Raw genomic sequence first — 12,985 nt, forward strand, 5'->3', positions numbered from 1 at the left:
GGAGCATGGAGAGCTTCATCCACCCTGACAAGGTACATTACCCTTTTGTGGCTAGTAAGCTACAAAGTCTCTTTGGCCTCAAAGTCCCATACGGTTGATGTTCGCAGCTACTGTATAATGACTCTGACCGTGTGGGGCACAGACTACAAAGACTTTAAACTCCTGGTGATGTCACAGATCTGCGCTGCCATGCTACTGGGACTGGGCTTTCAACGCCACCTTAAAAGTGCGACGATGGAGTATGATGCCACCCCCCCCCCCCCCCCACCTCATTGTCTGTAACCAGCAGTTCTTAAAGTTCCCACTGGACTCCACCAGCACAAACCACACCCCAGCTTCTTCCCCCACCATTTTCAGCCAGCAACACGAAGATTGCCCACTGTGCATGACCTGCAAATTCTCATCTTTCAAGATCACTCCTCCACTGCTGATCGCTAACCTCAGCCCTAACTGTAAACTCATTGCCACCAAATGAAAGCAGTAATGAGCTGGGGACTGGGCCTTTGTTAAGTCGGAGGTGCAGCGGCTACTCAATGAGGGGATCATGGAAGCCAGCACCAGCCCCTGGAGAACCCAAGTGGTGGTGGTGAGAATGGGGATAAAAACAGAATGGTAATTATCAGTTTACGCAGCTGGACACGTACCCTCTTCCACGCATATCCGATATGGTAAACCAAATCACCCAATATTGAGTATTCTCCACCATCGATCTAAAGTCAGCATACCACCAGCTCCCGATCCACCCAGAGGACCACCAATATACTGGTTTTGAGGCAGATGGCCACCTCTACCATTTCCTGAGAGTTTCCTTTGGTGTCACCAACAGGATCTTAGTCTTCCACTGGGAGACAGACCAGTATGAACTGCAGGCCACATTTCCGTATCTGGACAACGTCGCCATTTACAGCCATGACCTGCTGGATCATGATGCCAGAGGCTCATGCGGCCTTCAGCCACATCAAGGCAGACATTGCCAAGGCCACGATGCACGCTGTGGATGAATCCATCCCGTTGCAGGTGGAGAGCGATGTGTCCAACTTCACTCTGGACAGAGCGAGTCAACATTACACTCAAAATCCGGGTAGGATGGGAGTGCACTGCGCTAACTTTACATAGAGGCAGACATTTGATCTCGAACTGCAAGCTTAATGTTGGGGTTTAAGTTTAATGGGGGGAAGGGGGAAGAAACAGAAACAGAAGTTGTCATGTTAAGTAGGGGAAAGAATAGGGATGACCCGCGGGATCAGCGAGCACCATGCTGGACATAATTGTGGTGGCCAGACAAGGACACTTAATTTCTCCTGGCACTGTTATGTAGTAAGAGTTTAAATAGGTGCATGAAAGGAGATCACGTTTACAAGTTAAAGGAGCAGAAGCAGGCCATTAGGCCCATCGAGTCTGTTCCGTGACTCTACACTAAGCTGAATTATGTTCATACCTTGCTCCAATTTTCAGATTTTTTTCCCCATATCCCTTGACACCCTTACTAATGAGACACTTATCCATTTCCTGTTTAAATACTCCCAGTGATCTGGCCTCCACTGCTTTGTGCGCATAACAATCTTTTTTCCCTTTCGCAAGCCCATGTGCAGAGTTTGACGGCTGCACAATGCCCATCACCAAATCAGACTTGACATCCACTCCCAGAAGTGTCCTTGTCTGGCCACCACAATCATACCCAGCACGGCACTCGCTGATCCCGCGGGTCATCCCTATTCTTTCCCCTACTTAACATGACAGCTTCTGTTTCTTCCCCTTTCCCCCCATTAAACTTAAACCCCAACATTAAGTTTGCAGTTCCAGATCAAATGTCTGCCTCTATGTAAAGTTAGCGCAGTGCACTCCCATCCTACCCGGATTTTGAGTGTAACGTTGACCCAATCTGTCCCAAATGCATAACCAAATCTATCCGAGTAGACAAGAATAAAAAGAAAAATCAAGCTTACTTGTGGAGAACGACCTGACTTAAACATTTGAATTCAATCTACTGGTTAAATTGGTCTATAAATAAAGTGCTATATTCTCTGCAACCAATAAATATCTTTAATCTAAAATAATTAAAAAAAACTTTCCATCTGCTGATTTGGAATAAATATTTTTAACCGTGCAATTTACATCCATTTTAAAAGGTTGTCTGAAATAGCAATGGAAGGGAATGATATAGAAATCAAAAGCTACCTTCTATTAAATCCCAAAGCTAAATACCTGTGGATTTGCTAACAGTATCAATGCCATGGTTACAAATAGTCTGATTTCTAGATTTTAAACATCATCTTGGGAACATTTAGTCCTGAACTATTCATACTTGCTTGGAGATTAACATATCCATGGTGTGGCCACGATTTGTACATTCCATTCTTCAGCTAATCCAAATAGCAATTATGGCTCTTGCAACTCCAAATGACAGTAGTTTCAAGAGCCAGAAACTTTTTGTTATTCATTAAGTTGTTAAAACTACATTAAGTCATATTGCTAGAATAACACAAAAAGACTGCAAAGCCAGTTTGAAGAGAGCTAATGCTTTGAGCTCAATTGCTCTATTAAGTCATCCACAGCAAAGCAGTATTATGGAAAATGGAGACTTGTCCAGAAGTACATCCTTTAATTAATAGCACATGTATACTTGACACCTGCTGAGCCAATAATTCATTTCCATTACATTGAAAAGAATTGTCAACATCCCTAAATTAACAACCTATCCTGTCCACCCATGTTACCTCTTTCAGAAAACGGTGCACTTTCATCCCAAGGTATCTCTGTTTTACAACATTCCCCAGCACCCTGACATTCACCTGCTCATTGTGATGTGGCATCCCATGCATGTGCCAAGAACAAATCTTACTCAAAATCCCCTTTCACACTTGCAAATGGTCCGAGGAATTAACAGCCAATCTGCCTTTAAAATGTGAAAGGAAAATCTTCTCAATGCCGTCGTGAGATGACATCATCTCACGCCAGGGATTGACAGCCTCAACCCCTAGTACAATCCCCCGCGCCTGTAGATGCTGGCATGGCAATCAGGCAAGTGTAGAATAGGATTGAAATGACCAAGTTTTTGCATAAGTTCAGGAATGTGAAGGAAGATAAAAATGAAGGTATAAACTTTGCCATGGGAAAGTCACAGCGACAGAGAGGGGAGAGAGAGAGAGAGGAGAGAGAGGAAATAAATAGCAATAAATAACTATTGCTGACAATTTTTAGACAGCATGGGAAAGTTGATAGTGCACAATTTATGAAGACCATGGGGAAAAAGCGATGGCAGACCTGACTTCCCAGAATGCTGTGCGGCAGAGAAACCCTTCCATGAGGGCTCTGTGGATGCAGCTGTGCACACAACCCTTTCTCTGCCACATGGAATTCTAGGAGGGGAGGTCCGCCATCATTTTTTTTCCATGGTAGTTATAAATTGTACACGATAGTGCTACCAACTTTCCCATTCTCGAGGCTACACGGACAAGGAGACAGAAAATTCTTGAAGGTGGCAAAACTAGATTATTTGTACAAAGTACAAAATTGCAAAGATTATTTGCCAAAAAAAAAAATTTGGGTCTCATTCAGATGCACCTTTAACACGGCATAATTGAAGGGTCCAAAAGCTTTAGCCAAAGGGTAGAATAGTTATTAGAATGGAGGCAGAGATGACAGACATCAATCATGTGAAAAGATACTGGAGTCACTCTTTTTCCAGAGGGGACTTGATAATGGTGATCAAAATAATGAAGGTTTCAACAGAGAAAATAATTAATAATTATGGAAGGACAGGTAACCAGATTTAAGGTGATTGGCAAAAAAATGTGGGAAAACTTTTTAAACACAATTAATTGCTATGATGTGGAATAACTAATGAACAGATGATAAATCAGATTCATTCAACAATAAATTTTTCAAAAGGTACTTCAAAAATTAATTAAAGAGAAATAGCTGCAGAACCATGGGAAAGTGTGATAAGTGGTGGGTGGAGGTAGGATTAACTGGATTACCTGACCAAAAATCAAGTATTTGGCCACAAACTATATATGTGTGCTACATCTTATGTACGATTTTTAAAAATTGAGAAAAAGGGTAATTATGTTTACGACTCAGTAAGATGGCCTAACCCTGAAAAATCACATGTATCCCACCATCAACTGGGCAGGCAAGGGTCAAGCACCATTCTTATAAACTGGGAACTATGATTTTGAGCTTGCCTAACTTTATTTAGTCTAAATCCAAACCCAACATGATCATCTAAAAGAGAAGATATGGGGCTAAGGAGGAGTCTCCCCAGCCAGGATTTCATGCAACTTTGGCCTGTATTCTTATGGAATTTGACACACTTTGAAAAACAAAATGCCATAGCCTCCGAGCAGGAGAAATTATTGACCATTTTGGAGTCCACGCCAGGGCTTCTGGTAAATCAAAAGTTTTTCAGGCTCTGCACCCAACATACAATGGATTGGATCAAAAATCATCCAACTTCTGTTCAACATACACTCGTCATGCTAATCTGACAGATCAAATGGAAATTTAGCAAAAGATAAAAAGCTGTTCTCAGTGCAAATTGCATATACAATCTTCTGGATATTCAACACTTGATGAGAATTTTTTTTAAACGATTTTAAGCAACTTAATAGAAAGGTCGAAAGAAAATAAAATCAGTTTTGAGATTAAAAGCAAATGCAGATAATTAGTTTAAGAATAATCAAGATTCCTTGAGACTTTCAGCTCACTGTTATGTGCTTTATAGATCAGTAAAATACATGCTTAATTTCCAGTATGTCTTGAGTTAGGTTGACAGTGCAGGAACCAAAATTCACCTCAGTGCTGCCAATGTAATCAAATCAGCTAATGAAATTTATATAACAAGTGTCAATAAGATTTGCAGTTGTCTAATTTGACTGACATGCCTTTCAATGAAAGCCATAGAGGTTTGTGCACCACTCATTTCTCATACTTCTATGGTTATTCCCAGTCCTCTAGTAAAGCACCAGAAAACATTCCATGACATTATTGAAGGAAGGGCGAGTTTTCCCAATGTCTTCCAGATTAGTGCCCAACTAACACTTATTTGAAAATTAAACAAAGAAGGCAAACATCTGAGGTGATGATACTGTAATAATATAAGGTGTCCAGGCAAACCACTGATTGATAAGCTGTCTGAAACACAGATCGGCAGTGAACAAATCATTTACATAAATAGTCGTTAACTAATTATTCAGAGTTACCATTAGGCCTTCCAGAAAAATGGAAGGTTTTAAATGGAGATGTCTATCCAGGAATAAAGGTGATGGAAAATAATGACAGAAAGTATGAAGACAGAAATGAAACAAAAAGATGAAGGGCAGGGACAACAGAGCACTCGGTGGCTCTAGGGGAAGCTCCCTTTAGCTTCTCTTTCTCTGTAAGAGGCACTTCAGGCAAGTTCTGCTGATGGCGAATCTGTCTGCCTTACAGCAGACAAAAGGCAATTTTGTGCAATATAACACTATTTTTATTGCATGATAATAAACTTCAAAAACTAGAAATACCATGAATAATGTTATATTGAGAGTAGGAGGATGTTTGACTGCAGGGAGACTGGGCCTAATCTTGTTTTGATGAGCCTTCCCAATAAAAGTTGGAGGATGCTGAATCTTACCAGTGGCATTTAAATCCAAAATGAAAGTCGCAGTGCCTGACCACGGCAGAGGTAAAGTACAGTCAGTGAGGGCAGAAGTTGAGGGTGATGGTATCACCTGAGAGTATTCTATAGTGGGAGAGGAGACAGTTTATCAAGGTTGAAGATGGTGGTGGAGGAGAGGTTACAGAGAGGAGGCATCTCATACTGTAGTAGAGGGATTTAGGGGCATTGTAGCTTGTGGGAGTACAAGAAATTCATCTCTTCCTCCTGGCCTGCAATCCATGCAATTATGGAACTAAGCTCATGAATTTAAAAAATACAATCACTTCTAAAATGAGGACACATATCATCCTTCATATACAAGCTCACCTTAACAGCTTCCATTAAATACACAAGGATATGGTTTTGAAATGGGAGGATTTGCACCTTTCAACCCACTTCCTCCCTCCTCCAAATAATAACGAAGGATCCAGGAAATGGAATTAAACAGCTCTATCTAATGGACACAAATTGGAGCAAATGCACTTGTGAGAAATGTTCCATCAGACATTTAGCATAGCGGTTAGCGCAATGTTGTTGCAGTACCAGCACCCCAGGTTCGAATCCAGCACTGTCTGAAAGGAGTTTGTACATTCTCCCAGTGTTTGCATGGGCTTCCTCTGGATGCTCCAGTTTCCTCCCACCTTTCAAAATGTACAGGGGTTGAGGGGTAATTGGCCCACAGGCTTGTGGGCCAGAAGGGCCTATTACCATGTTGTATGTCTAAATTTAAAATTAAAAAAATGATTTACATTTAAATAACACGAGGTCAAATCAAATTTTAAAAACATATTCTGAAATTTTTTTTCAGAGAACAAAACATTTTGTGCAACAGTTACCTTTGAGAGTTTAGGAACTTTCTGTATTCAGTTTGAAAAACCGTAATTTCCCCCCCCCCCCCCCCCTCAGAGGTCTCAGCGTCTGAAGTTCATTAAAACCTGGGATGTACAAATTATGACCTATAAATAAATGGAAGATTGTAGCCTGCTTTGGAATCCTGTTGCAATGCGAGGCACACATCACACAGAGGAAGGGCGAGGCAGAGAAGTAGCTTACCTGATGTGACCCACCAGTTCAATCAGCTTATGGCTCAGGAAGTAGGCGGTCAGTTCTGAGATGTGGCCGAGGACTGAGCAGATTCCAAAAAGTGTAGTTGTCCCATTCAGGTCTTCCAAGTGCCAGTAGAGGAATGTGAACACAAAGCCATAACCAAAGCCCATGAACCAGGCTACAAAGAGCACAGAACCATACTGCACACTGCAAATCATTTTCAGCAACCATTTAAATTCAAACGTCTTCTTCCCTGTGCCCTTCGAGTCTTCAGCATTTCTGTTGATGTCCGAATTATCCACTGAAGAATTCTGAGCTACATGCTGAATTTCAATAGCATCTTCGCTTTTGTTCTCTTCAGCTTTTAAATGACTATAATCAAATCTGAATTGGGTTGACACAATCAGTGCTATGGACATCAAAGCACCAAACACAATGAAAGTTATTCTGTAGTTCTTATAATCTGTTATCTGACAGCCATCACCCTCTATAAAAACTTCCATGTGTGTATGGTCGATTGAGATGCCAACTGCCAGCATAGTTATGCCCCAACCCAGTGAGCCCCACATTCGCTGCAATCCATATCGGTCTCTGTGTTTGCCAAGATGTTGTAGAGTAACAGTGTCCACAATAGTGACTGCTGGGGCACTGAAGAACTCTCCAGTGATGACAACCAATAAGATTAATAGAAAAATATTTTCAACTTCTCTCAAGTCATAAATAATCTGTTTGTCAGCCTTCACAGTCGTGGCAGATGTGCTGCTGCCAGTAGAGGCAAATAATGTCCTGTATGGATCAGCTGTGGTTGTTGTCGAATTGTCAGTATCTGGAGCAGATCTTTCCTGTAAGAGGTGGTCTTGTTCCACATTGAACAAGGGAAAGGAAAAACCGAGATTTCCCAAATATCTGAAAGGCTGATTTGATGAAACATCTCTCTGATTTCGACTTTTGCTGGAGCTGTTTTGGATGGTATGGTTTGCCGACACAGCTGTGGTTAATATCAAGGAAGTTGATGCATTTGGGGCTGCTGTGTTAAGCACTGGATTTCTTGATTCACACCTCATGGTGGCAGGTTTCACAAAACCAATTCCAAGGTTGAAAGCAATCCAACACATAACTGAAAAGAGAAGGACAATCTTCCCTTTTCTAAATCGATCTGCAATTACTCCCCAAAAAGGTGCACTGCAGAATTCTATAAAATACCTTATTCCTACCAGAAGTCCACTTTGGCTGGCCAACATCCCAAGCTGTTTGTAATACACTGGCAGTAGTGGGATTAATGATCCATAACCCGAATAAAAGAAGAAGTAGAACACTTTGGAAACAAGAAGATCATTAGTGATTTTTATGCAATGTCTCTCCAACCAATCTGGTTCCTCTAATTCCGTATTTTCTGTTGCTGACTGAGCAGGAGTAAGAGACAATTCATTATTTGCATCAGCTGATAGCGTATTGAAAGGCTCAGCTAAAATATACTTTCTCTTCTGTTCCTCTTCATCATCAGAAAGGATAGCAATTTTGTCTTCACTTGCCATCGTCAATTGATGTGATGCACAGCTTCCTACACAGGCCTATAAGAGAAAATACAGTATTTAGAAAATTATTTACCCTTACATGAAAAGAAAGCCTGAAATTTCACTTAATTCTTCCACCATTTTAGGAAACCCATCTCCTTCACATTATGCGAAGCCAAATACCGATAGGTTTGATTAGATTTGTTAAGCAACTCAATAAATTATTATTAAAAAAATATATATTTAGACATACAGCCATTTCGGTCTGTGAGTCCATGCTGCCCAATTTATACCCCAATTTATACCCCATTAACCTACACCCCCGGTATGTTTTTGAATGGTGGGAGGAAACCCACATAGACACGGGGAGAATGTACAAACTCCTTACAGTTAGCGCAAGATTCAAAACCCAGTCCGGTCCAGATTGCTGGCGCTGCAAAAGAGTTGCATTAACTGCAATGCCAACCATGCCGTCCATTGTAAAACTCAATTTACAAGTTTGGAAGAGGTCATTCCTATTCTTTTCATTCTTATATCCTTAAGTTGAATATGCCAAGAGTAGACTGTGACTTTTAGATGGAGACACATCAGACCATAGATGCTGGAATATGGAGCAGAAAACAAACCATCTGTCAAAGTTTCAGGCCAGAACCCTTCATTCAGACTTGAAGAGTTTTGACATGAAATGTTAACAATTCTTTTTCTCTCACTCATGATGCCTGACCAGCTAAGTTCCTCAAGTAGATTGTGCTTTTCTTTAGATAGAGCCAGCTTGGCATCAATCACTTTCCTATTCATCATCCTTGTCTGTTGTCAAAAGCAGAGATAATTAGCATTTCAAGTTCACCAATTATTGTTCAAGTTCTTCATTTAATGTTATTGAATTCAAATGCAGTCAGATAACTTTTTCTTTTCATTTTAGAATTCAAGGACAACGATGGCAAGAATGGTATTTATTAGGATACAGGAAATCAAATTATTCATCTGAATTGGAGTGGTGGGGGACCTTCATCTTTCTTGCATTGGAGATCATCTGACTTCATAGTTATTAATAGTCTACTTATGAAATGACAGAATTGCACAGCATCTTTTGTTTGAAAAGAATTTTGTTTTCAGACCAGTAATTGCAAAAATTATATTCTCTGCTGAATATACACACAAGGAAAGTTTTAGTTTAGTAAGCAATAAAGAACAAAAAGGAGGAAAATTACAGGTTTTTTTTTAAAAAGAGATAAACATTCTCAATTGAACAGATGTTGTCTGCTGCATCACAGCCTATTCCGGTATTGAACCCTACCTGTTTAATATCAGTATCCCCTTTCACATTGGCACCTTGTCCTAATAATTAACAACCAATATACCTGTTCAGGGTCCAGTGTGAATGCTCTTTAATTGCCGCGCAGGAGTCAAATTATGCTGGAGATGGACTGCTTAGGTAGATAGCATCATCCCCGAGGTCTTCAGATGCCTGCATGCCGATTAGCCCAGTGAGAAAGGGACATAGACTATCCAAGGACAAAATAGTGATGTGTTGACGACATTTATATGTGAGTGTAGAAACGTGAAGGAAACAAAGATTTTTTTAAAGTATAAACTCTATTAAATTTACTAAATCCTGATCAATGTATTATCATTTTGTATTTAAACAAAATTAATCATGCCTAATCATAGTAACATAATTAATCATTATGCACAGCAAACCACAGTACAAAACAACTTACAAAGGACCGTGGTAGCGGCAATAAAACGCATAGCCGCACAATTTAAGGCCATGGGAAAGTTGGGGATGAAATACATGCATCGAGCAATGACGGACCTGCCCTCCCAGAATTCCACACAGCAGAGAAAGGGCTGTATGCATGGACCACTCATGGAGGGGGTTTCTCTGCCACACAGAATTCTGGGAGGGCAAGTCTGCCGTCATTCGATGCATGTATTTCATCCCCGACTTTTCCATGATCTTTATAAATTGTGCGGCTATGTGTTTTATACCATTTTCCCTACAGTCTTTTTTAAATTTATAAAAGGTCAGCGCAACAGGGGCTGAAGGGCTCACACTGTGCTGTACATAATGCTTAATTATGTTATAATTAGCAGATGCATCACTCAGACATCACTGGTGGAGGATAGGTGCTCCTCTCCCTGGGGATGCCTAGAGATGAGTGTGAAAGGACGCAGAGAATCAATTAACAGTGGTCCAGTGTGAACGTCAAAAACGTCTTCTTTAACCAGTTCATTGAATGGCCAATTTACAGGTTAGTCAGTGTGAAAATGGCTATATGATATTTTTCAGTAAGTTTCAGAAGGGAAACAAAGCATTAAGAACTTGCAGAAATCTGCTAGGCAATTGACTGTCTCCTTAAACAAAGAGCTGTTATACTGCAAACACTGAGAAGACATGGTAAAAATGAATTATATCTGAAGTCAGGTACATGAAGAAATGGAGAGGAAGAGTAAAAAATGTAAAACAAAAAACTTTTTATATTTCCATTCAAATCTAAAGGAGTGAAATGCAACAATTCCAATTGGTAATTGTTAGTGTCAGAAAGGATTAATACTTCAGGTATTGGTTGTCCTTTGGTTCAAAGAAGGCATGTTGTTGTGCAGTTCATCTGTGGACCCAAAGGTGACTTTGCAGTCCTAGTCTGGATGCGCAAAGCCTAGCACAGTGGGGGCACAGGAAGACTGTCATTGTAATAAATATGGCTGCTGCTCTGCAATGCCATTCACAGCCTTCCAGTTTTTGGCAGTGCCCATCTTCGAAACAGGTGCAGGCTTCATCACACAGGGCTCACCAACAGAACCTCTCAGCAGCCGCAGCTTCTACTTCTCTTGGTGGGATGCCACAGTAGCATAGGGTTTCCTTCACTGCGCTTGCAAGGATGACCTTGAGGTCTCCTTCAGGTTTTCAGTTCACTATAGAGCACCTGGCGAAGTATACAGTGGACGTCCATTCTGATTATGTGTCCCACCCACCGCATCTGGGCTCGGATGATCGGGGACTCAATGCTGGTGGACTTCACGTGACCCAAGACCTCCAGGTTGGAGACATGGTCTTGTCAATGGATGCCAAGGATAAAATGGATGGCATGCATGTGGAATTTTTCCAGTTGTTTGATGTGATATCAGTTCAGAGTCCAGGTCTCACATCCATAAAGGAGAGGAGGGATGACCACAGCTCTGTAGACTTTCAACTTTGTGGAGATGCGGTCATTGTGTTGATTGAGCTCTCTGGTACGTAGTCTCCCCAGAGCCTGGCTGGCCTTGCTGATCCTGGAGTCAATTTCCTTGTCCAAAGACCCATTACTCGAGATGATGCTTCCCAAGTATTACATTGCTTACATTTGTCAGCTGGGTGTCATCAACAGTGATTTTTGGTTCTATGGTATTTGGCATTGACTGATGTAGTACTTCAGTATTGTTCAGATTGATGGTCAGGCCAAAGAGCATAGCAGCATCTGAGAATTTGTTCAGCATTAACTATAGGCCACTATCTTTGTGTACCAAGAGTGAGCAGTCATCAGCAAAAATGATTTCTTCAATGACTGTAAAGGCACTTCATCCGTGTGTTCAAGCGGTGAAAGTCAAAGAGAGAGATGTACACTCCTTCCTCCAGAGCAAGACTGGGGCTAGTACACAGCCCTGCTTCACCCCATTAGAAATGGCAAATGCAGCTGATGTGTCACCACTGTAAAGGGCCTGTCCTTTCATTCTGTCTTGGAACACCTGAATCATTTTTTATGAATTTCCTTGGGCATCCGTAACGACTCAGGTTGATCCAGAGAGCTTCCCTGTTTAGAGTGTCAAATGCCTTTGTCATGTCATTGAAGACAGAATAAAGAGGCTTATTCTGCTCAATGTACTTCACCTGAACTAGTCTCACAGCAAATATCATGTCCACTGTACTCCATTCTGGTCGAAAGCCAGACTGCACCTCCAGGAGATTCCTTTCTGAGACAGTGGAAAGTCAGTTCAGGAGGATGCGAGCAAAAATCTTGCCTGTGATGGACAGCAAATGAGACACCCTGTAGTTTCCACAGTTTGATTTGCTTCCCTTATTTTTGTAGGGAGCCATGATGAGGGCATTGCGGAAGTCATCAGGCATCTCCTCTGTGATCCAGAGATCCTCCAGGATGTCTTTGAACACCTGTAATGCGTTTGGGCTTAGAGATTTGTAGATCTCAGCAGGAATACCATCCTGCCCTATGGTTTTATTTGAATTCATCTAGGAGATCACTTTATTGATCTCATTGGTAGAGAATGACAGGTCTAGGTCATCCAAGACTAGTTGCTCCACAACAGCATCTGGCTAGCTAACCACAGCTGGCAGATCATCTCTTTTGCAGTCGACATACAAGAAAAATAAATCAAAGAAAACTCATTTTTGGAGCCTGAAATGTCTGCACCTCGCTGGATAGAGACAAAGTGGCAAGGCCTGAGAGACGAACAGCACTCATAGCAGCTGAACTTTGCCGTTGTCCCATTGACGTTGCTGGACTCAGTGAGACCAGGCTTGCAGACAAGGGTTCATTACAGGAAGCAGAGAATTAATATACATTTTTTTGGAAAGGAAAACCACAGACTGATAACATGGAGTAGGTTTTGCAAACAAAACTGCTCTGCTAAAGAACATTCCTACCCACGTATCATTAAGATCCGCTTTCCTCTCATTAAGTCCCGGCACATGACCATTGTCAGTGTCTATAACCAACTCTCATGAGTTCAGATGAAGACAAGGAAAGTTTCTATGAGGACCTGGACCAGACTATTCAAACAACCCCTG

At 41.3% G+C, this 12,985-nt stretch overlaps 1 protein-coding gene across 7 annotated transcripts in view; it reads right to left on the reverse strand.

The window, feature by feature from the left end:
- mfsd6b (major facilitator superfamily domain containing 6b) overlaps positions 1-12,985 on the reverse strand; it is a 63,910-nt gene that overhangs the window by 31,723 nt on the left and 19,202 nt on the right. For 6 of the 7 annotated variants that reach the window (XM_069934659.1, XM_069934663.1, XM_069934662.1 and 3 more), the window contains one exon: positions 6,695-8,259. In XM_069934659.1, the coding sequence (XP_069790760.1) occupies positions 6,695-8,259 (1,565 nt within the window). Of the gene's footprint in view, positions 1-6,694; positions 8,260-9,563; positions 9,639-12,985 lie in introns of those variants that run through there. The other variant, XM_069934664.1, reaches the window with a different exon arrangement.

This window comes from Narcine bancroftii, chromosome 4 (genome assembly GCF_036971445.1).
Source record: "Narcine bancroftii isolate sNarBan1 chromosome 4, sNarBan1.hap1, whole genome shotgun sequence".
Lineage (NCBI taxonomy): Eukaryota > Metazoa > Chordata > Chondrichthyes > Torpediniformes > Narcinidae > Narcine > Narcine bancroftii.